Source organism: Cicer arietinum, chromosome 6 (assembly GCF_000331145.2).
Source record: "Cicer arietinum cultivar CDC Frontier isolate Library 1 chromosome 6, Cicar.CDCFrontier_v2.0, whole genome shotgun sequence".
Lineage (NCBI taxonomy): Eukaryota > Viridiplantae > Streptophyta > Magnoliopsida > Fabales > Fabaceae > Cicer > Cicer arietinum.
In genome coordinates, this window is record NC_021165.2 from 68,772,606 (window position 1) to 68,794,967 (window position 22,362).

Genomic DNA, 22,362 nt, shown 5'->3' on the forward strand with positions numbered 1-22,362 from the left:
GTAGGGAAAATTATAGATCGAACCATTGAGAGAAATTTAATTTTAAATGGTTTATCTTTAGAATTGATAAATGACAGGACTTTGTGATGTCAAGTGATCTATATAACCAACTCCACCAAGTGGAAAAAAGGCTTGGTTGTTGTTGTTTCCTTGACCATATTAGCAGATAGGTTTCTCGTCCCCAAGGCATAGCTCTAGTGGTTGAACTGGGACACTTGAAGGACTATGAGAAGGTCTTCTAGGGTTCAAACTCTGGCTACTAACATAACATACTAACAACTAATGTGTTCCTATAAAAGCAGATAGGTTCCTCTTTGAAATAGCCTTTTGTTGGATCAAAAGTAGATATTTAGTATAACTCACACATAACACGATCATTGAGGGGAGCAGTGAAAAAAATAGAGGCATAAAATATACAAGCATAAAACTTATCATTTTGATCATCAACAATGATGAGCTAACCTCCACATACTCTTGAAAACAGATAATTTCACTACTAAAACACAAAGTCAAAGAATTTCTAAATTGCAAAAGAAGGAAAATACAGGTTACAAGAAATCGACAAACCTATAAGGAGTATCACCGCCAAACTTTTTCTGATTTACATAACCAGAAAGAAGTTTGATGTAACCACCACCACACTCAATATCCTGCTCAAATTTAATAGAATACTGAACCACCAGGGTTCTGTTCTTATTGGTCAACTCTGGTATCTTTGCAGATATGGAAAAATGCTTGGCATCATTATATGTCTGAATACCTGCAAGAATTGTAGAACACTAGTGATAATCAAGCCTATAACACCATAACTAAAATCACTAATTACATGGATCAATTCAATGCCAAGTAAATCAACATTATTTTCCCTCTTAAATTAAAGATCGTCAATCAATTTAGTCCTTCCATTAAAATATTTTTTGTTTGTAAATATCCATCAAAGCTAATGAAAGACCTACATATTAACTTGAATAGTCTGTTGCTACATTAAGAGAAGTGTTACGTTTGGAAAAGAAAATGACATGATGTTCAATTTAAGCAACTAAATTTATTTTGGCAAATTTAAAGATTATAATTTGAAGAGCTAAAATGTATTAAATTTAGTAATTGAATAGCACATTAAATGAAATAATAGTAATGTAGTACATGAATGAGTACCTTTGTCATCAGGATCTCCAGGCCATTTTCCAGCAGTGTATTTAAAGGTACCTGCTTTTCCTTCACTTCTTTTCCAATCAGACAACACCCAACGACTCTTCCACCCATCTTTTGTTTCATAAAATCAATGTTAGAAAGCTAGCTTCTGTTACTATGGAATCAACAAACTGAAACTGAAACTGAAGCAAACGGAAAATAACAAACAGGAAGAAATCATGATGTGAGGTTAAAGTTTACCTTGGAATCTCTCTTCAAAAAAGAGCTCGGCAAAGGAAGAAGGAAAAGTTAGTAGAAGGAAAAGCAAGAGATGAATAATTGTGTTTCCCATCATTCTTCATTCACAGACAGTGGAGTTTGAAATTTAAATGTTTTAATTTAAGAATACTAAGTACTTTCTAGAATGTCATCATCCAAAGAGAGACTATCCACCATTGGATGCTCCAAATCTCAGGTTATTTTTTTATTTTTTATTTTAAAAATTAAATGACTTAAAATATGTAAAAAATTGTTATTTTGATTTTAGTCTATATAAAAAAGAAAAATTTAATATGACTTTGTAATTTGAAATTATTTTTAATTTGATTCATTGTTAATTATTTTTATTGAGATGAATAAAATTTGATTATGTGTATGTATATGATTAGACTAATTTCACGTTGACTCGCTATTTCTTGTACAAATAGCAAGTGTGACAAGGATAAGTGACGTTGATTTGAAATTTAAATTGCTAAAAACAAATATTAAAAAAGAACAAACGTTTTAATAAAAAATGGAAAGAGTAAACTCAAATTTAAAATTTAAAGATAAATTAGAAGAAAAAGGGGTTGCACAAATTCATTCATTCGATCATTCTTTTACGACAAACATTGAGAGAAAATCCGATTTATGAGCATTAGTATTACATAGAGTGATTAAATGAATCGTGAATTAAATATAAATTATATCAATAATTTTCTTATCTAACACTTGATGATTATGTACTTTACTCTAAAATTGGAGCTCGAGATAAATTTCATGCTTTCAAGTATTCATTCATAAACACTAGTTTAAGCACCTTTAGGTTGAAGAACAAGCACATGTACATGTGCTTGTCTTTTTGGGGATGTGGCATTAAGCTGTTTTTGTCCAAGGATTCTCATTGTTTCTACATCAAATTTTGAATACAATGTAGTGCTCCAGAAGTAGAGTCCTCCTACCATGAATAGGAAGATTTGGACGAGAAAATCCTCTTACAATCATGTAAGTTTCGCAATCATAACCATAAATATGCAAATTTTTAAGGTGAATTCTAAACAGATAATTTGCAAGTTTTTTCTTATCTATTTTTCAAATGATTCATTTCAAATTTCAATAGCTACATTTGATTTTAGATATATGAATTTTTTGAGTTTTTTTTTTTTTGTTGATTTTTTTAAAGACCCATTACATCTTTAATTATGTGATTTTTTTGTTGTTGATAATTTGTAATAAATAGAATAATAAAACGTCAACAAATTCTTTCATTGCATAGTGTCCAAAACCACGTTTGGTCTTTTCATTGGTACATTAACTTGTTATTTTTTTACAAGATTAAAAATAAGAATTTATAATCTTAATTATTTGGGCACAAAAGAAACATTTATATGAATTATGTTTTCACCATATGAAATTGGCTGTACAAAGTCTCTGTCTCAATGAATTTGAAAACCAATTAATTATTTGCTCAAATTGGGACATATTATATGAACACTTTCTTTGGTGCTTAGCTTTATATAACTCTTAATTTATATTGTAAATTGGGAAGGTATGCCTAAGAAATTATGATGCTAAATGAAGGTTTGCCATGAGTTTTAATTTCTAATATAAAAGTAATGTTTGAAGGTCTATAAGGCCATCACTACAATTTTTCTGCCCGTATCATAAAACTAGGAAGAAAGAAATGATCCTATGATTCTAATTTGGATGAGATGATTTTTTTGCCCATGTCATAAAACTAGGAGACAATAATGATCCCATGATTCAAATTTCGAAGATATGATTTTTTTGCACATATTATGAAATTGGGAAAAAATGATAAACATAATATACTAATGTGATATATGAGAATTGACGGACTCAAATGTGAGTTTTGAGTTGATGTCCCTAAAATCCATTGCAATATAAATCTTGTATTTATATTGTGAAACTCAATGGATGTGTACGAGGATTGACGGACTAAAATATGAGTTTATGGTTGACGACTCTAAAGTAAATTGCATTATGAAAGTCTTTATTCATACCGTAAAATCTCCGATGATATATATAAGAATTAACGGACCCAAATGCGACCTAAAATAAATTGTAATATGAATTTTCTATTCATATTGTAAAACTTGGATGGTATACAAGTGAATTGCCCCAATGACCCAAAAAACAATTTCAATATGAATTTCATATTCATATTGTGAAATTTGGTGGTATACATGCAAAGTGACCTAAATTTGAGTTGAGTTGATGACCCTAATATGAAATTTATATTTATATTGTGAAACACGAATGATGTCCATGAAAATTGATGGAACCAAATATGAGCTTATAGTTGATGACCTAAATTAAATTACATTATGAAATTCTTATTCATATCATCATAGCTTCCCATTCATTTGGCTTCTTTGACCAAGTTTTTTTTGCTGCTTTTTGAACATCATCAACATTCTTGCTTTTGTGCTATTTTTTCTAAATAATTTTTTATTATTTAAAATTTATGTATTGTTTGTGTATCTAATTTATAATTATTGAGTCAAATTTTTTTTATAATTTTTAAAAATAATTTATAGAAATATAATATGTGTGATGGTAATATGCAACCATCCAAATTCATCAATTCCATTATGTTAATATGAAATTTCATAAACTCTTTTGGAAGGAATACTAATACATATTCATATTAGTTATGATCAAATTATACTTTCTTTTTTATGATCAAATATATAAATTTATTTGCAAATGTTTTTATGTCATATGGTCAAATTTTATAGACTTCAACGAACATTTTAATAAAGAGTCAAATTAAAATTAAAAGTAATATAAAATTGTAAGGTCAAATTAAAATAATTCTTTTACTGGGATTAAAATTAAATGACTTTTATTTACAGGAATTTTTTACATATTTAAACTATATTAAATTTACGGAGATTTAAATATTTGATTTTAGTCGGATGATCGCTAATGCATACATTGAGTAAATGTACCCAATCCAAATCCCTCCTTAGTATTAAAATGAGAGTGTGAAATGATTAAACTATAAATCGATGACAATAATTACAAGTTATTTAAATGACACATGATCAATTAAAAAAAATCATACGACTTTTAGTCTTAATCTTGACCACTCATTATTTGATCGATGACTAATAATTATTCATCTCATTTTTCTTATTATAAAAACTTCTCATTTGATATATATGTATGTATATATAAGCAAAAATACAAAATTATTCTTTAAAATAATACTAACAACGCACTTTTTAACAAATACTTTATAATTCATTTTTTTATTGATTAAAATCCATATAGAAAATGTATGTTACAAGAGTATGATATTAACACTCCTTATTCTTTATTTGGAAAGAGTTTAATTTTCAAGTAGTGTCGATGTAATTTTGTTTATCTTATCAGTATATTATAACCAATTAAATATGTAATTTTAAAAATAATCAATTATATATATATAATTTTAAAAATAATTAAGATAAAAGTGAAAATGTTTCTAATGATTCAAAGAATATGATTGTTCCACGTTGTAAACAAACTTATATTGAAAATGTATAATTGAATCCTAATGAAAAAGAAATTTAAGTTTTTATTTGTTTGATAATATAACATATATAATTTTATTTATTGTATTGATACAAGTAAATCATAAACTTTTAAGTAAATTGTTTGCTTAATTTAAGTAATCAATATAACTAATAAATATTTGATTTATCCAAGGAATGGTAAATATGAGGACGAGACGAGACAATGAGAGTAAAAGGTCAGTATAAAAATAGTCATAAAAAAACAAAAACAACTAAGAAAGTGTTTATCATCGTAGGAACAATAAACAGATAAAGTGTTTCTATTATCAGGTGATCCATTCTGTGTTTCTTCTATACAGGAACAATTTTAAATATTTATTTTGTTCTGTCATTTCATTTTTTCACATTTTCACATAGACCAAAATTGCTTACTTAAAAAGCACAATATAAGAGATTTTCATTTTGATTTTATGGTGTGTCCTTGAACAATTTTTTGGTGACCAAATTTCCTAATAGCCACCATAATAATCTAAGCTATGTACTCATCATCATGTATTGATATATCATCTTTTGGATTTAACCTCTGTTGATTGTGATTGTGATCCAGCAGTAAGTGCAGCAGCAGCAGATTCAACATGTGTAAGAAGATATTCATATATTTTCTTCCTAAGTCTTTCAATTGTCTCGGCTGGTATCTGACACCATTCACCCTCATTCCATCCTATCTCATCTAACCAATCATTTACACTTTTTAGTTGACTCAGCATGCCTGCTATTTCACCATTGTTTGACAAACCAATGTCTCCATCACTCTCCAAGAATTTCTCTACAAACAACAGAAACCAGTCTCTCGACCGCACTTGCAGCGTCTCGGCTAAATTAACTGCTTCTTCAAGGCCATTTCCTTTAATCCATTCTGGAAGAGGTTCTACTACTTGCTTTTGCACGTTTGCTGACCGATCAATTTGTTTGCGTTGAGTTCGATCTTGTAAGCCTTGTTTTGAATTACCTGCTGATGCCAGCCGGGTTTTTCCATTAGATTTTGATGAAACATCTTCTCTTGAATTTTCTAGGACTAATACTGGTTTACTTCCGATAACATTATTTTGATTTTGAGAATTATTACTTGTACTTGAAGGTAGAAGCGTGGACGATAGCGGTTCTCTTTTATAAACAGAAAAGGATGATAGATTGGTGGATAAGGCAGCTTGGACCCATGAAGCTGCAAGCTTTTGTCTATCTGATTTGAGTTTTAGTGTTTCTTCTGTTATCATTCTTTCATTATCTGGAGATGAATCATCTGGAATGGTTTTACAAAGGGAGTCTGCAATCGTCCGCGCGCTATTCAGGCTCGTGTGAAGAGCTAAAAACTGCTCTATCGCAGGCTGCGGATTATGTTCCTTAGCAGAATTACTTAGCTCTGCATATACACTGCAAGGAATATACCAAATAGTGTCAGAAATAGCTTGAGTCGCGGCTTATAAAACATAAACATAAACACCAGACACGGAATTAATAATAATTTAAGAAAATACAAGTGATTGCATGTAACTACATGATACATGAGTTGGTTTCAAAATCTCAATCAGATTGAGAAACAGAAAAATCTGAAGTTCTGATCTAAATTAAGTAAATACAATTCACATGAATATATTGATACCTAAGACATTGCAGCAAACTCTCAGAAGCAGCAGCCTCTTGTATAGCCTCAGTTGCTGCCATTTGTGCTGCATCTCTGTGCTTCATTACTTCCTGTCAATATGTAAAAAAAATAAAATAAGAATATAACAAAACATTCATAGAACTTCCTGTGAAAATTTCAACTCTCAGCTGTGAGCACCGGAAGCAACAACAGACTAATGACACAGATAAAAGTCAAGTAAGCTAAAACTTAACAAAGAAAGAGTTATAAAGCGATAAATATACCCTTCCAAGCTTTGCAATAGATGAAGGGAGTGAAGTCCATTGAACACTTGCATCTGTCACTTTTTTACTATTTGGAGAAACCTTGACTAAGTTTCCAGGAAATCCAGCTTCTGATGATTTCTTTCCAAAAGAATTCCTTTTCTTACTTGACTTTTCTTGCTCTTCCATAGTTCCATCAGCAATAAGTTTCTTTGTAGATGTTTGAATCTTGTTCTCTTCCTTAGAGGACTTGGTTTGTGCTTGTGTCTTGCTCTCATCTTTAGAGGAAAACTTCTCACTTGATGTACTTTTCCTAGGAGTCTGCAACACCATAAAGTGAAAGAAGAAAACATAATTGTTTCATCGACTCAAAAGACAAAAGTTATGGACATACAGATATGTAATACAAAAATAATTTTTTGACAACAATGTGGTTGATTAACACAGTCAAAACACATAGTTAATTACTTTCCATGAATAGTTAATTAATATAACAAAGTGCTGCAACTCATTAACCATCCATTGAACATAATTAATCACGACTTTGAGATGTTCAAATATAGATAATATCTATTAACCACGACTTGTTCAAATATACATATCAAATATGTGATTAACGATGTTCACAAATTGCGATATTTTGTTAATTATATTCATTAATCATCCACTAAAACTAAAAGTAATTAATCATATATTTCATAGACACGCCAACAATTCAGCATAGTATTCAATCATCAATCAAATATACTTAAAAAAGAAAAGAAAGGACATGAAATCAAATCCAACAAGCTATGAATCAAACTTAACTGTGCTACGAACTTCAAGCTTAGGATCACTCTTTGAAACCCTTAATTTGGATGTATCTTTATTATTCTTAATTTCCATGTTCCCTTCCCAGCTTTTTCTCAGAGCCTTAGCACCAAACTCAATTCCTTGAACCAAATTTCTGATTGAATTTCCAACTGCAACTCTCTTTCCAACAGGACTAACACCGCGAACACCGTTGATATTATCTTGTTGCTTAACACCATTAGAAAATTTCTCAAAAGAATTAGGCAAAGAATAACAACTAGTAGGTGAAGAAGGAACAATAGTAGACCTTGAATTCAATGACTTCAATCTTGTTAATTTTTCCTTCTTCAAAACATCAACACAAGCTTTTGTTGTCTGTGATTTACATCTAGCAAAAACCATTGATTTCTTATCTGATTGTTCTTCATCAACATTCAATGATCTTGCTTTCTCCAACACTTTCCTTGGAGACTTGAAACCAGAACAAACACTATTATTCTTCTCAACCTTAACCTTAACAACCTCAGCAGCATTGTTAAGAAAACCAAGTGAGTGAGTTGCAACAATGTCTTCAGGAGTTCCAACACAAGCATGTCTTCCAGGAACAGGCCTAACACCATGAAGAATAGGAACAGGCGAAGCAGCTTCGAACCGATCGACAAAAACAAACTGGCCTAATTGAATCTTGTCACTTAGGATAAGATCATCATGTTCATCAGGGAGAGAGACATAGGTGGAATGTGATGAATCAGAAACCTTGAGATAAAAGCCTTGATTTGGAAACAAATCTCCACCTGCTAGTGCTGGAACAATGCTTACTACTTGTAACAGTGATGACCTATGCTCACCACCAACTTTTATGTCTGTGTTCATATGCTGCATTAGTTTGAGTAGCACCCCAGGAACTAGATTTGCCATTTTTTGTTGATTTGCTTCAATATATTTTTGTCTTAACTCTCCGGTTCTTAGGAGAAAGAAGCTCAGATAATCTAGAGTTTGATCAGGAGATAAGTAAAGTCTGCTAAAAGTTTGTATCAATTCGAGCTCGAACTATTGGTAGTTACAAGAAGGAAAAAAAAAGAAGCTTTTTTATCCTTTCCCTCAGGACCCAGTTGAACAATGCATTATTCTTCCAATAGCCAAATGGGGTTTTGAAGATAATAAAAAAAATATATTTTTTTAGCCTTTCCCTTCAAGACCTAGTGGACCAATGAAAAATGAAGACTTTTTCTTTCTTTTCCCAGAAACTGATGGAATACCAAATCTGGATTGAAGAATTGAAGAGATAAATGTGTTTTCTATGGAGGATTTTACAATTGCAGAGATTAAAATTATGCAGCAAAGTTTGAACCTTGATGATTTTTTGTAAGGTGTCCAAATAGAAAGAAAAATATGCAGTGGAAAAAATGTGAGACTTTGAAAAAAGAAAAGTTAGTTTTGGTAGCAAATGTTAATGGGAAGAAAAGAACAACAAATAAGACAATGATCAGTTATAAAAAAAGAATTTTTCTAGCAGAGAATGAAGAGATTTTATTTTATAGTTTGGTTTGTATATGTGTGTTGTACAGCTAGGATATCAGAAAGAGAATCCTCCAACCATCCTAAAAGAACAAGCTAGACTATGATAATCATGGAGCCATTGACAATTATGTGAAGTCTACAAAAGGGAAAATAATTTCACTTTTGGAAATGCTTTGGGGTTGGTACTTCAATGATTATTAGAGTTTTACTACATGTATGCAAAATAAGGTATGATAAAAACATGTGAGTCTTTTACTTTAACTTTATAAAATTCCTTAGCCTAACTCCATTCATCTAATTTTAAAATTTTAAAATAATGATATGAGATTACACTTATAATAGTATAAGATTTTTTTTTTAAAAATCTTTATTTGCAACTTTAAAGATATTTATTTTTATAATTGAATTAACAAGATATGAATAATCAGTCTATCTAAACGATTTTATATCATAAAATTATATGTTACAAAAAATATATTTTATAAAAATATAGAAATAAAGAGAAATAAAATTGTCTTTAATAATTTAAAAAACAAAAAATTTAAAAAGAAAATTGGTAAAGAGGTGTATAAATGGTTGGCAGCAATGTTATTGCATGATTGATAAGTAAAGAGCTGTCAGTGTCTGACAAGCACATCTAAACACACATGCATGTAAAAAATGAGGAACCTGAAACATGACCCACTCTCTTTGGTTGCATTCTTCAAACATTCAGAGAAAAGGCGTGGTTAGTATAAACTATGAACCTAAGCTGAGAAGTGACAATTACTGAGGTGGACACAAGGAGAATCTGTGCAGAGTTATAATTATTGATATTGAATTTTTAATCATGTTTTTATTTTATTTTATTTTATTTTGAATTATAAGTAAGGTGGACATTTTTTTATAAGTTCAAAAAAATTATGTGTTTTATTTTTATTTTTTATGATCTAGATAGGAGTGAATGCAAGTGCATGTGCAGGGTAATGCTGGTGTTGAGTACAAGGTAATGGTGTGTCGGCTAAAATAAAGAAAGACACATTATTTTATTTATATTTATTTAAGATATAAAATATCTCAATCATTAATAAAATAATATAGAAGTATTTTTTTATTAACACTTATTATTCATTATTTTATTCTATAAAAATAAATTGGCACTTTGGTAGGGACGATCAATCTTGAAGTATATGGTGGAAACAGTTCATTCATCCTGCAATGATGATATATAAATTTTAAAAAAAGAACCAAAGTGATCATTTTTTGCTGCTGGTCAATGGTGGTTGAGACTTGAGAGGAACTTGCAAGCCATAAGGCATAAGGAGTATACAATGTTTTGATGAGATAAATTACTTTTTTAATCTTGAATATAAAAGAAAATTATATATATGCTTTTCTCTTATAAATAAAAGTATCTCAATAATTTATATTTAATAATAAAATTAAATAAATTTGTAGTTAAATATTTAATAAAATCTCATTTATTTTAAAAATTCTGAAAATCTATTACTCAAACAATGTAATTTACATTAAAGAATAAAGATTTTGAAAATTAAACTAACTCGTAAAATCTTCTCCATCAAACATACTCTTAGGGAGTTTGATATTGAGGGCAGAATCCTAGCAAGGAGTGATGTGGAATATATTTTAGCCTCGAAGAAGAGATGATGGTACTTGATTGTAACATGACTACAAATACATTAATTTCTTTTTCTATATTTTAGAAAGGAGGAAGTATTATGCCTAATAATCTTTGCAGCATTGTCTAGCTCATTTTTCATGAACTATTAAAATTAATAATTGTCTTTTTGGAAGATAAATCAAATTGTTGATGCATAATAATATCTGCAGCTGTGTCTAGCTCATTTTTCATGAACTATTAAAATTAATAGTTGTCTTTTTAGAAGATAAATCAAATTGTTGATATATTAAATGCGACTAAAAGTCTTACATTTGATAAAAAAAATTGATGTTAAACACTATATAAACTTGAAGATTTATATACTAAATAATTTAAGGTTTTTGGTGAAAATGTAGTTTTTAAATCATTTACGTAGTTGTTTTTATTCAAATGTTATGATTATTTGGACCCCTTCATGACCCTACAATGGTATCAAAACTAATGATTTGATGTGATGAATTTGTGGCATCCTTTCTAACAAATGTGGTCAAACGACATGTCTAGTTGATGTGGTGCAAACGGCGGTTTAAGTGCATATTGATGAAAAAACGACCGCTTCAGAAAAGCTTAGTCCGATGAATTTACATTTGAGGAAGTGACTATTGGTATATCAAGTGTAAATTAGAGTTTAACATTGAAGAGAAAAGTGTATATTGAACACATATAAGTGAGAAAAGTTGTATATATATCCAATGTCTAATGTTTTATAATTTTAAATAAAAATATAATGTTCAATTCACTTGTGTGATTGTTTATATTCTAATGTGAAAAGATATTTGAATAAATCCATGATTTATGAAATATTTCTTCATTCAACAAAGAGTAGCTCTAATTGTGGACGTTGATAAGCTTTTGGTGTTTAGCAAATAAATATCTCTTTTATTTTTAATGTACCACAATTTTCAATAAGGAGTATATATATAAAAATAATCAATCATTAAAATAATTAATGTTTTGATTTTTTGTGTGGTTAATTTCTCTGATAAATAGGATTAAAGAAAGTAATTATTAGTTTTTTTTAAGCGAACTCATCTATCACCTTTTATCACTTTAATTTCTCCCAAACTAACAAGTGACTTTCTCTCAAAACTCTTCTTCAAAAAGCCAGTGGAAGCTGGCCTTTAGATTAGGTTTGGTACTTTAGGTTAGTGTTAGCAATTGGTTAGCTATTTAATTATTCCATTCCGTACACTTCTACCTAAGTGAAAAGTCATAGTACTACGATAGCAGTTGCTACTTTTTAAGTGTAGGATGCTTTTAAATAGATCCTTGAAATTATAAATATTTTACAAATGTCTATTCATATTAATCATGTGAAAATATGTAATGTACGAAATTATATAAATGGTTAAATATAAAAAGTAAACTGATAATAAATTATTAAAATAAAAGTGATAATTGATTGCAAGTGACTTAATATAAAAACCAACTTAACAGTTTAATAGAATTAATGATTTTTTCAAAATATTTATAATCTCAAAAAAGTACTCTACAAAGTTAGTGAGTAATTATTAACTTTTGGTGGATTACATCAAGTTTTACTTCCACAGCATACTCCTCAATTAAAGGGAGAATTATTTAAAGGCACCGACTTAATGGAGAATTATTCAAGTAACAAGAACATTATAGAAGTGTTCATCAAAAAACAAAAAGAACAGCATACAAGTTTGAGCCCTGAAAATAAATTTTCGATTAAACTTATAAGAAATAACTTTATCGTCCTCCTTAGGATAACTCGTTTAAACAATTAGATTGCAGAAATAGATTGGTTGCTAAGTTATAAATTAATTCAATGGAAGATGAATAAAATATTTAGCAAGTTTCTGATGCTCATTATCATGGTGATGATAGTTGATAACTACAAATTATTGGTTAATCAAATAAGGCATGGGTTAGCCATGCAACCAAACACAAATGCAAGTCAATACATCATTCTTATAATAAATCGTACAATGTTGCAAGGAGGCTAGGAAATGGTGTAATGACCACATAAAAACAAACATTGGTGCATTTTTGTAGGTGTGGATTGGTGTTGTAATTAGACAAAGCTATTCTGCTGGTTGCAAGAAGAGAAAATATTGGCAGCAGCCTAAGAGGGTTTAAATGGTTTTTCTACATAAAGCTTTCTGCTAATTGTATTTAATGAATAAACAACCTTCAGTAACACCTCCTAATGGCTTACTCAGAAACAGATTGAAGAAACATTTGAAAATATTTCAATATAATAAGAATAGAGGTTCAATGGATTATATAAATAATGGCGAAACTGTATTAAGACAAGAAAACAGATTTGGATCATTCATAATGAGAATCATATGTAAAGAATCCATAACAAAACAAAAAGACAAAAATATATTTGTAAAACACAACTCAGAAGCAAAACTTGATCTTGAATACCACATTATACCGAAGAGAGTTTACAGGTCTTGCACATTCAAACCTGCAAAAGTTAATAGTAAATGTCAATAGGATGGCCTAAACTCAAATTTCCACATCTTGCTGATATATTCATAAGTTCACAACCATGAGAGAAAGTTAACAGAAACCCAATTGAGATTTGAGAATATGAAATGCAAGAGGCATGCAATATTTTCACCATGTTCATTTGGCCATGATGCAATTCTTTTATTTACTTGATAGATTCCCATTTTAAAGAATCATTACACCTTTAAGCTTCCAAACTAAAGCCAGTCATTGATAGAAAATAAACGATTGAGCAATATCAGTACTAAAATTTTCTTTCACAAAAGTATTGAATGCTGGTGTTTCATAATTTTAAAGGAATAAGAAATAGTTAACTCGCATTTGACAAAAATGCTGCGTAAAATAGCCAATCAGCATCGCTAGTTTTGTGAAATGAAACATTTCTCTAAATGATGTTCGCGATTTACTCACTGCACTTAAATTCTAAATTGCTTGCATATTAATGGGAATTATAAGGCAACCATAACATATAACCAATTACAATTCTCAATAATTATTAACCTGGAGGAAGTGATTGCTTCAACTTATCAGCTTTCTCAACATCAAACACACAAAGTGTGTACAAATACTTGGAGCATCTGACCTTGAACTTAACCACATCTTTACTCCTCTTGATTTTAACGGAGCGTGCATCCTTCCTCCGGGCTGTAAGGAGGAAGTCTTTAATCTCGTGAATTTGCTTAGGCTGCATTTCAAAGAACACAACAAGTTGATAAAAAGTTAAGTGAAGTGAACCATCTTTCAAAGCACAACATAGAAATTCAAATTCAGAAAGAAAAACAAAAAAAAAAATAAAACAATCAAAACATAATTAAAGAAAATAGAAGTATCGGTGCTAAGTAGATCAAAATACAGCATTTTCATTCCCTTTAACTATCAACGAAATTGGAAATTCAAACCCCTACATCCCCTTAATCACCCAGACAAGAAAATTTGCTGCTACACCTTTTTCCTATCACTAACTCAGATCAATGTTATACTAAGCTCCACTGATTCAGTTTCATTGTTCAAAATAACCCTAATAGTTTAACATCTAATTGCAACTGAAAACCAAATAATGTAAGCTAATCATGAACCAAAGACATTAAAAATCAAAATAGGATAATGCTAAGGCCATTACATTTTCCTATAAAAAATACGAATCGAAACGGATGTTACAAAGAATCAATGGAGATAGAGAAAATACCATTGTTGGTTTCGCTACAATTTCCTCCCAAATAACAAACGGCACGCTCAACCTTCAATGTTGAGAATTTAGGGTTGATAAACTAAATCGAAAAGAACCCTAGACTGTGAAAAGACGGTATTGTCTTTATCTCAGCCCGGCCTTTTTATATTCGTGTATTGGGCCGATTTATGAATGGATAGTTGGGGTAAACCTATTTAAACCCCCATTGTTTTACTAATACACCTATTATAAATCTATAACCTTGTTTTGTTTAGAGAATAAATTAAAGGTTAAGAAAGTGAAAAGAAAAGATAGTTTGAGTAAAAAAAGAGAGTAAAAAGTGAGTGTTTTTTTTATTGTTTGGTATTTTTACAAGTGAAATGAAAGAAAGGTAAATTATATCACAAAAAAACCTAAATAATTCTTAAATATATGATATGAACTCATTTTTATTTTGATGGTCATTATCACAATATGTATTAATTTGTAGATTATATAACACACTTTGCAGTGAAACTAAATATTGATTTTATTTAAAAAATTCACATTTAACTAAAAAATATTTACATGTTACATATTACTCTGGTCTCAAATATAAGTAAATATTGATCAATAAAAGTTGATGTATTTAATTTAAAATAAAAATTAAATACGTCAATTTTCTTTAATCTATTCTTACTTATAATTGAGATCGGATGGAGTGATTACATATAAAATACATATGTACATATAACTTGTTAAATAAGATAAAGTTAATATTCATATGAAGAATTATAACATAAGATTGTGATTACCATTAATTATTGTATTGTTTAATTAGTTGAATCATGGTTTAATTGAATTTCATAGCTCAAACAATTAACTAGTTTTTGTACAATTGTTGGACACACTTTTTGAGTTAGCAATTTTCTACTTGTTTTGATCGGTAAACTTTTACCAACTTTTATGTTTTCATAAAAAGTAGATGATTTTATTTAATCCTCTTCTAGGGTCTTGAAGGCATTTGCTTTAAGAGTTAAAAAATGAAAGTAATAATTTTAACTTGTGATAGGGAAGGAGTGCGTAAAAAAAATAGATAGAAGAAAAAAAATATATATAAATACATTAAAAAAATGACAGAAATAGAAATCAGAATACATAAAAGAAACAAAATATAGAATTAATATATATCTCATACGGTAGATAAATATATATTTTTAAATAAAAATCCACTAATAATAAATAAATAAAACAAAATCTATAATATTGATTATATTAAAGTCGTTAGTTGAATTTGTGATAAATCAAAGTTTAATTTAAATCAAATAAACACCACAACAATAAGAGACGTCGCACTAACATAGAAAAAAAAAATATGCGTCTAAATCACTTATTTAAATAAATAAATAATAATTTAAAAGAGTGATTATGAGAAAATCAATAACCTTAAACCACTTTTCACTTCGAATTTGACTATATTACAATCTAAATTATAAATTAAACTGTATATCTCTACTCTTTCCTTTGCCTACACATGGTGATAACTTAGTACAAGATATAAGTACACATTAAATTAAAACAAAAATTAGAAAAGGCAACTACAACTATCTAAAGAAAACTCAATTTCTGTATGGACAAGTAGTCTGCACCTCATTCCTATACAAGATTGTGTTGGAAGGTACTTGTATATTGCCTTCAAAATTCCAATACATGTTCCTTGCTTTCTATCTTCTAAGCTCTTCTACACTCAATGTACTATGATTGAGTGATTTTTACAATGCTCTCAATTCTTATGCTGGCCCGGTCCAATAATTCTAAATGATAAGGGTGGTTTAAAACAAGTTTCAATATATTTGTTTTTTTGTCTATATATGTCACTATTTTATTCATAAAAATCTAAAGACAAAAAATGAATCTATGTTTTTCGGCCTAAAGAGGGCTTATTAGTAGCCTTACCTTTAGGTCAACCCTGACCATGTGAAACATGATAACTATGTTCATGAACAACTTTTATTCTCATCCATAACACAACCGAATACATGATGATCAGTTCAAGAAGCAATATTCCTAACCATACTGTCTTAGCCAATTTCCTCAAAGGCTTACAGTGCTTGAGAAGGACTTCAGAAAATGCATCTTTTACTAACTCACATCCTATCAACTTTTCCATACTAGGATACACATTTAATAGATTCTGAATTGAACTTGTGTATGATTCAACTACCTCATATTCACTTGAAGATATGAATTCTTGATTGTTACATTTTTCACCGCCGTCGTCGAAACAAGTATAAGGCTTTAATACCTATAAAACAGGATCAATGAAGTAATATATAGTGTTAGTTTGTCCATATCATACATATAAATGCAAAAGTGATATTCATATTGGCTTCATAATTTTTTTTGTTATATGTAACAAACCTTTGGGATATCTCCTATTTGAATGCTACTAGGTGGACAATTCTCTGGCTGGTATAAATATTGAGGTGGTGCTGTGAAAGGATTGCATAAATAAACAAGATTTGGAAATGTTCCTTGCAGATTTGATATGTTTGAATTCACCTGCAAGATCACCAAAGGACAATCTTACATCATTCTTCGCTGATAACACGAAATATGGATTTTAAACTCCTTTTGCACATGACACCAGACACGAAATTGACATTAATAAAATAACATGTGCCGGTGTCAGATAGAAGACACACCTTTAATATGAAATGTCAGTGTTGAACTGGATTAGACGCCAACGCAAATGAAAAATACAACAATAGTAGCAAAGAAACATTGGTTATATTATATGACTTGGTGTTTGAGATTAAGCAAAAAATATCACCTCATTGACTAGGTTGTAGATCCCTCCACCAACTTCTGATATAAATGATTTTGCTGAAAGTAATTCATCACAAGGGATGATGTAGCTTAGGCTGTTATTATAAGGATTTTCTTCAAAGTTGAATAGAGATGTGCATGCATCATTAGAAAAACTGCAAAATAGAATAACTCTTGTTTAGTAATTGAACTTCAATTTCTTTCATGCTTGACATAAAAATAAATAAATTAGAAAGAACTTGGTTTACTTTTCCAAAAATAAATACACTCCAAAAAGTAGCCAGCCTATCACTATCATCAACCAGCATATTACCATAAGCCTGTGAAAAAAATAGAGGAGAGAACAAAATCATGAAAGAAAATGCCAGGGAATTAACTTAACACAAATACAATTTAGCTTTCTTACAAGTAAAGTACCCTCCAAAACTTCAATAGTCCAGAAACTGTTTGACACAAAATTCCAACATTTTATTAGAATCATGGCTATTTCACAAATAAAAGTTCATATTGAAATTTGAAATGGTATGTGATGGTACAACTACAAGTCACATATGTTTTTTTGCAAAGGATATGATAATTCAAAGTTCGACTGTGAGATAAGCAAAGTCGAATTAATGATTGTTCTTGCTAGAATTCAAACTAGGGTACTTCTGATCGATTCAACTTTCACTGAAATTCGGTTACAAGTTATAGATGCTAAAGCACACACCCTTTTATTGACCAATTAGACATACCTGACAAAGTTGTTGCTGCAATCAAGTTTAAGCTTATGATCACAATGGTTATTACAAACCTGAAATTAAAAGCATACCCTCATTTCCATGTAATTCTTCATTTCAAGCTTTTTAGGAAGAAAATAAAGACTAAAAAAAAGTCTTACACTACTTTGAAAGCCTTGTTAATAAGGTGTCTATTTTTTCTAGCTTTCTTTATGATATTTTCAGCAGTAGCATCAAATTTATCAGCTGTAGAGTATAGATTTCCAGAAGCCTCAACACCAACACTGGCTTCAACCAAGTCTTCTTGAATGTCTTTTAATGCTCCTGTTGCATTGTGTATGATTTCTGCTGCATCATTTGCTGTCTTTATTATAATATTAACTGAAGTTCTTGCTTCATTGTTGAATTTTGCACTAATTGCAATAGTTAACCCACTTGTAACTCTGAAAAAAAACAAGATAATCCATATTACATAAATCACTTATCCTAAATCACTTATAATTATTGACAATATGCTATTTATTTTTTCTTGTATGAGGACTATTATAAGTTCAAGTGAAAACTAGGAGTAGATCACATATCATAGCTTAGAACTAAACTTACATAGCAAATAGCAGGAGTATTATAACCATATGAATCGGTGAAAGATAATCCTTGTAATTACAAAGAAGGTTTATCTTTTTCCTTCTTCCTTCATCACATTGGCAACAAAGATTGATTGTTATAAAAAGAACTCCACAGAGAAGCCAGAATATCCCAATTGCATATCCATATATTCCTGTGAAGACAACTGACTATAAACATTAAAGTTTTGTTAAAAAAAAATTAATTCATATAGTCTATCAGTTTAAAATGTTTTAATATTGTCAGTCGATCACAACCGTTATATCATTAAAAATATTTAACTTTTATTATAATTATATCTAAATTCATGTTTATGAACAGTTGTGATGTATTAACCATATAAAACTTTTTACACTGTGCATTATAATTAAACTCTAAAAATATTATTATGAATTAAAAACTTAGACAAAAACAAAGAAACAAAGAGGCAGAGACACTTACACTCCAATAATGCTTATTGGTGATGTTAAACCCTCCTCTGTATTTTTTGAAATTATTTAAAGGATCTACTCTAATTGTATGGTCTTGTTGTGTAATAGGTTGTGACACATTATCTGCATCAAATAAAGGAATACAAACACATTTTAGTTACTGTACTAGTTAGTCACACCCTTACTAAATCATATTAAATAAGAAAACTAGCCTTTCTAAATCATATTGTATAATATAACCTGTGGCAGAATCACTAGGAGAGATTACTTGTGCTGCAATTTCTGGGAGAAGTAATAATATAATCACAATACTAAATGTTACGCCACGCGGATTGTTGAGGATGGTCATTATAATAATCTGATAAATAACCAAAAGATATCTTCATATATATATTTTTGTCAACAAATTGTGTGTGTATGGTTCTATATATATGAATATAAAAACTTGTTTATTTCTTCATGTGCAATGCATTAGAAAATCACAAAGAACTATTGAGTTGGTTATGAAGAAAGAACCTTAATTAATTTGTTATAAGACTACAAGTTAATTTGGATTGAAAGGCTCGTGTATTGCAACGACATATATGCATATTTGAAACCACTATGTCATTAAAAACCACTAGTGAACAATCTTGAGCATAAAAGTTTGCATGAAATACATGCTGAAATAAGATTTACCCAAAAAAGTGGTATAGTTAACACCACTAATTTTCTACCAAAAAATAGATTCCTAAATTAAGAATTTTCTTAAAGTCTATTAATACTTTTAATTACTTGTTCAATTTGTTTAACAAAAATTTCGTGTAAAAAACTCTTACACGTGTGGGACAATCCCTTAAATACACTCCCTACGAAATAATTATAAACAAAAATAAATAAATCAAATTAGGTATATTTTGAAAATATAGTTAATTATATTTAATCATGCAATTTTATTAAAAATTTAAATTTATTGTTTAAATTATCTTCCATGATAAGTAAATTGGATCATTAGAAATATAAAAAATTAAATTGTTGAATTTTGGTTATATTTCATTTTAAAAAAATATAGGTTCATTTTACTTATATTACATTCAGTATAAAGTGTCATATAAGTGCAACTACTCTAAGACGCTATATTCTAAAAATTTAAGTTATTAATATTATTATTTTAGTTAATTAGTTTAGTGGTTAAATTCACATGTTAAATGTGAGGAGAAAAAGAAAACCTCAAGTTTCACAAATGAACGTCGTTGCACCTATCAATTAAAATCAACGTATTTTGGTTAAATTTCATTACTATATTTTAGTTTGATCGTTTAATTTTATTTTTTGTTAGTTAAATTAGTCATTTCTTTTAAATTTATATAAATTTATTAAATTTACCTACGTTTCATAAAGAGCTTCGTAAACATTTCTTTTAGATTTGAATTAATTTTTATACAAATATATGAAGAGTAGAAAAGAAACACTACACCAAAATTGAGAAATAATAATCTATTTTTAACAATATTTATTTTAAAAGTGCTATTAACTGAATAAAGAAAAATAAGACAACACTTGAACAATACTTTTTTAAAATTAAAAAAAAAATGTTGTTGTAAGCCCATTGATTAGATAACACTTTTTAAAAAACCGTTCTTTAGGACCTCTTAATTTTCTTTTCAAAAAGTTAAAAATTAAACAACTTTGAAATGTCAATTTTTAGATAACAGCTTTGAAAACCATTTATAATTTTCTATTTTAAAAACTAAAAAGCTGAAAGAGATTTAACAAATTTTTTTTTTAGTTTCCTATTTTTGTTTCAATTTGAAAATACACGGAGAAATGGTAGTTTTTATTAAAGGCGTGATAGTAATATTTTACAATTTACTTTATAACAAAAAAAAAAAAAATATGAATGTAAATGAGTTGCAAATTTGAAAATGGCATGAACAAATCCTCTCATCTTGCACTTTTTTCATGTTGTGATTAGAACCGTCAATAAAGTCACAATCTCTAAAGTTTATTTAATTTTTTTTTTTATTAAATTTATAATATTAGGCCTCCTATTAAAATACTTTTTTTAAAATTCTGATATATTATTTTATTATTTTTGTAAGCTCAAAAGAGAGGACTCATAAGATTTATAGGTTTAATATTTTTTTAATTTTGAGATTTTTTTAAAAAAAAATTTAAAGTTAATTTTCCTCAGAAAAATATCGAAAAATATTCAAAAATATTTTTTTCTCATAAAAATTTTAAATGGTTTTTTCTCAAAAAAATTGTAAATTATTTTTTACTGGAACATACAAAAAAAAATTATTTCTCAGAAAAAATAAAAAAAATCAAAACTTTTTTTTGAAAAAGTGGGTCCATAGACTTACTAAACCCATAAAATATTATGATTTTTTTTCCTTTTTAACTATGAAATTCTTTAATCTCTTCGACATGTGGACTAGGCCCAATAATTAGTGTATATATAATGAATTATATTAAAATAATCTAAAATATAAACAATTAATTTATATAATACTGAAAATTGAATTATGTTAGTAAAAAAATTATTTTTATCTATTATTTTTTAATTAAAATTTGCAATAACTTAGAAATATATTTATAAATTATAGATTAATTTTAAAACTAAATTTTCAATCAAGATTCAATAGTAGTCATGTCCTACGCCATATAACCAATTGAATTAAAAAATTAATGTAAGTGTTATTTAGAAAAATAATTAAAAAAGTATATATATTTTTTTAAGTAGAGTTTAATAATTAAAAGTTTTCAAAATAACAACAAAATAATTTTCATATGAACAAATTATATGTAAAAATATTTGAATTAAATTCTAATTTTGTAGGTTCTTTATTTCTTTAACATATAATCAATTCAAAAAAATCTAACAATGTAAACTTATATTAATCAATTAATATTTTTTCTAGTCATTTGTCTAATTCTATTTATACTATAGTAATAATAATGATGTATTCATATTTTAATTTAATTATATAAAACATTGACTCTATTAAATAATAATGGCTTAAATATAATTTTGGTTATTTATAATAATTGTTTTGGTTCTTTTATTTTATTTATTCTGTAATTATTTTCAACAAATGTATAATTATTATCGTGAACTATTGAAATTAAATATTTGATTCGTTGTAAAGTTGAACGTACAATCTTAATAAGAATAAAGTGAAAATATAATAAACTGCAATAAATATCTTTTGTTTGAAAAACTTTATATTATCTTTTGTTTGAAAAAGTTTATATTTGTTTTAAAACACATAAGAAGTATTTTTTTCAAATAAAAATTTATTGTTGGATTAATAGATTTTTTTTATAAAAAATATTATACTAGATACATATTAAT

The 22,362-nt window shown here is 28.2% G+C and overlaps 4 protein-coding genes across 4 annotated transcripts in view; all 4 read right to left on the minus strand.

The window, feature by feature from the left end:
* Nucleotides 1-1,548, minus strand: part of LOC101501628 (calreticulin-3) — a 5,900-nt gene extending 4,352 nt beyond the window's left edge. Inside the window, exons 1-3 of the mRNA XM_004507292.4 lie at nt 1,393-1,548; nt 1,156-1,263; nt 568-760 (exon numbers count right to left, since the gene is read on the minus strand). Coding sequence (XP_004507349.1) covers nt 568-760; nt 1,156-1,263; nt 1,393-1,486 — 395 coding nt within the window. The 5' untranslated portion in view covers nt 1,487-1,548. The remainder of the gene's footprint in view (nt 1-567; nt 761-1,155; nt 1,264-1,392) is intronic.
* A 3,789-nt stretch (nt 1,549-5,337) lies between these two features.
* LOC101502171 (uncharacterized) lies at nt 5,338-9,285 on the minus strand. Its single transcript, XM_004507294.4, has 4 exons — nt 7,626-9,285; nt 6,840-7,139; nt 6,574-6,665; nt 5,338-6,344 (listed from the first exon to the last, which is right to left on the minus strand). The coding sequence occupies exons 1-4, from the start codon at nt 8,526-8,528 to the stop codon at nt 5,477-5,479; spliced, it is 2,163 nt and encodes a 720-aa protein (XP_004507351.1). The 5' UTR covers nt 8,529-9,285; the 3' UTR covers nt 5,338-5,476.
* Nucleotides 9,286-12,984: 3,699 nt separating this feature from the next.
* Nucleotides 12,985-14,614, minus strand: LOC101502486 (large ribosomal subunit protein eL38z/eL38y). The gene is made up of 3 exons (XM_004507296.3): nt 14,462-14,614; nt 13,777-13,960; nt 12,985-13,231 (listed from the first exon to the last, which is right to left on the minus strand). The coding sequence occupies exons 1-3, from the start codon at nt 14,462-14,464 to the stop codon at nt 13,209-13,211; spliced, it is 210 nt and encodes a 69-aa protein (XP_004507353.1). The 5' UTR covers nt 14,465-14,614; the 3' UTR covers nt 12,985-13,208.
* A 1,745-nt stretch (nt 14,615-16,359) lies between these two features.
* Nucleotides 16,360-19,140, minus strand: LOC101502998 (uncharacterized). The gene is made up of 9 exons (XM_073370446.1): nt 19,036-19,140; nt 18,574-18,748; nt 18,132-18,413; nt 17,986-18,044; nt 17,658-17,694; nt 17,500-17,571; nt 17,256-17,406; nt 16,844-16,984; nt 16,360-16,727 (listed from the first exon to the last, which is right to left on the minus strand). The coding sequence occupies exons 2-9, from the start codon at nt 18,600-18,602 to the stop codon at nt 16,386-16,388; spliced, it is 1,113 nt and encodes a 370-aa protein (XP_073226547.1). The 5' UTR covers nt 18,603-18,748; nt 19,036-19,140; the 3' UTR covers nt 16,360-16,385.
* Nucleotides 19,141-22,362: the final 3,222 nt, after the last annotated feature.

Bases quoted from the DNA above. Each gene is read 5' to 3' on its own strand.
- LOC101502171 (XM_004507294.4), bottom strand. From the start codon at position 8,528: ATGGCAAATCTAGTTCCTGGGGTGCTACTCAAACTAATGCAGCATATG. The intron at 7,140-7,625 runs GTTAAGTTTGAT...ATGGTGTTGCAG, and splicing joins AGCTTGAAGTTCGTAGCACA to ACTCCTAGGAAAAGTACATC. The intron at 6,666-6,839 runs GTATATTTATCG...ACATATTGACAG, and splicing joins CTATTGCAAAGCTTGGAAGG to GAAGTAATGAAGCACAGAGA.
- LOC101502486 (XM_004507296.3), bottom strand. The intron at 13,232-13,776 runs GTTAATAATTAT...TAACTTTTGCAG, and splicing joins GAAGCAATCACTTCCTCCAG to GTTTGAATGTGCAAGACCTG.
- LOC101502998 (XM_073370446.1), bottom strand. From the start codon at position 18,602: ATGGTTATAATACTCCTGCTATTTGCTAT. The intron at 17,572-17,657 runs GTAAGAAAGCTA...TTTTTTTCACAG, and splicing joins TTTTGGAGGGTACTTTACTT to GCTTATGGTAATATGCTGGT. The intron at 16,728-16,843 runs GTTTGTTACATA...CCTGTTTTATAG, and splicing joins AAATAGGAGATATCCCAAAG to GTATTAAAGCCTTATACTTG.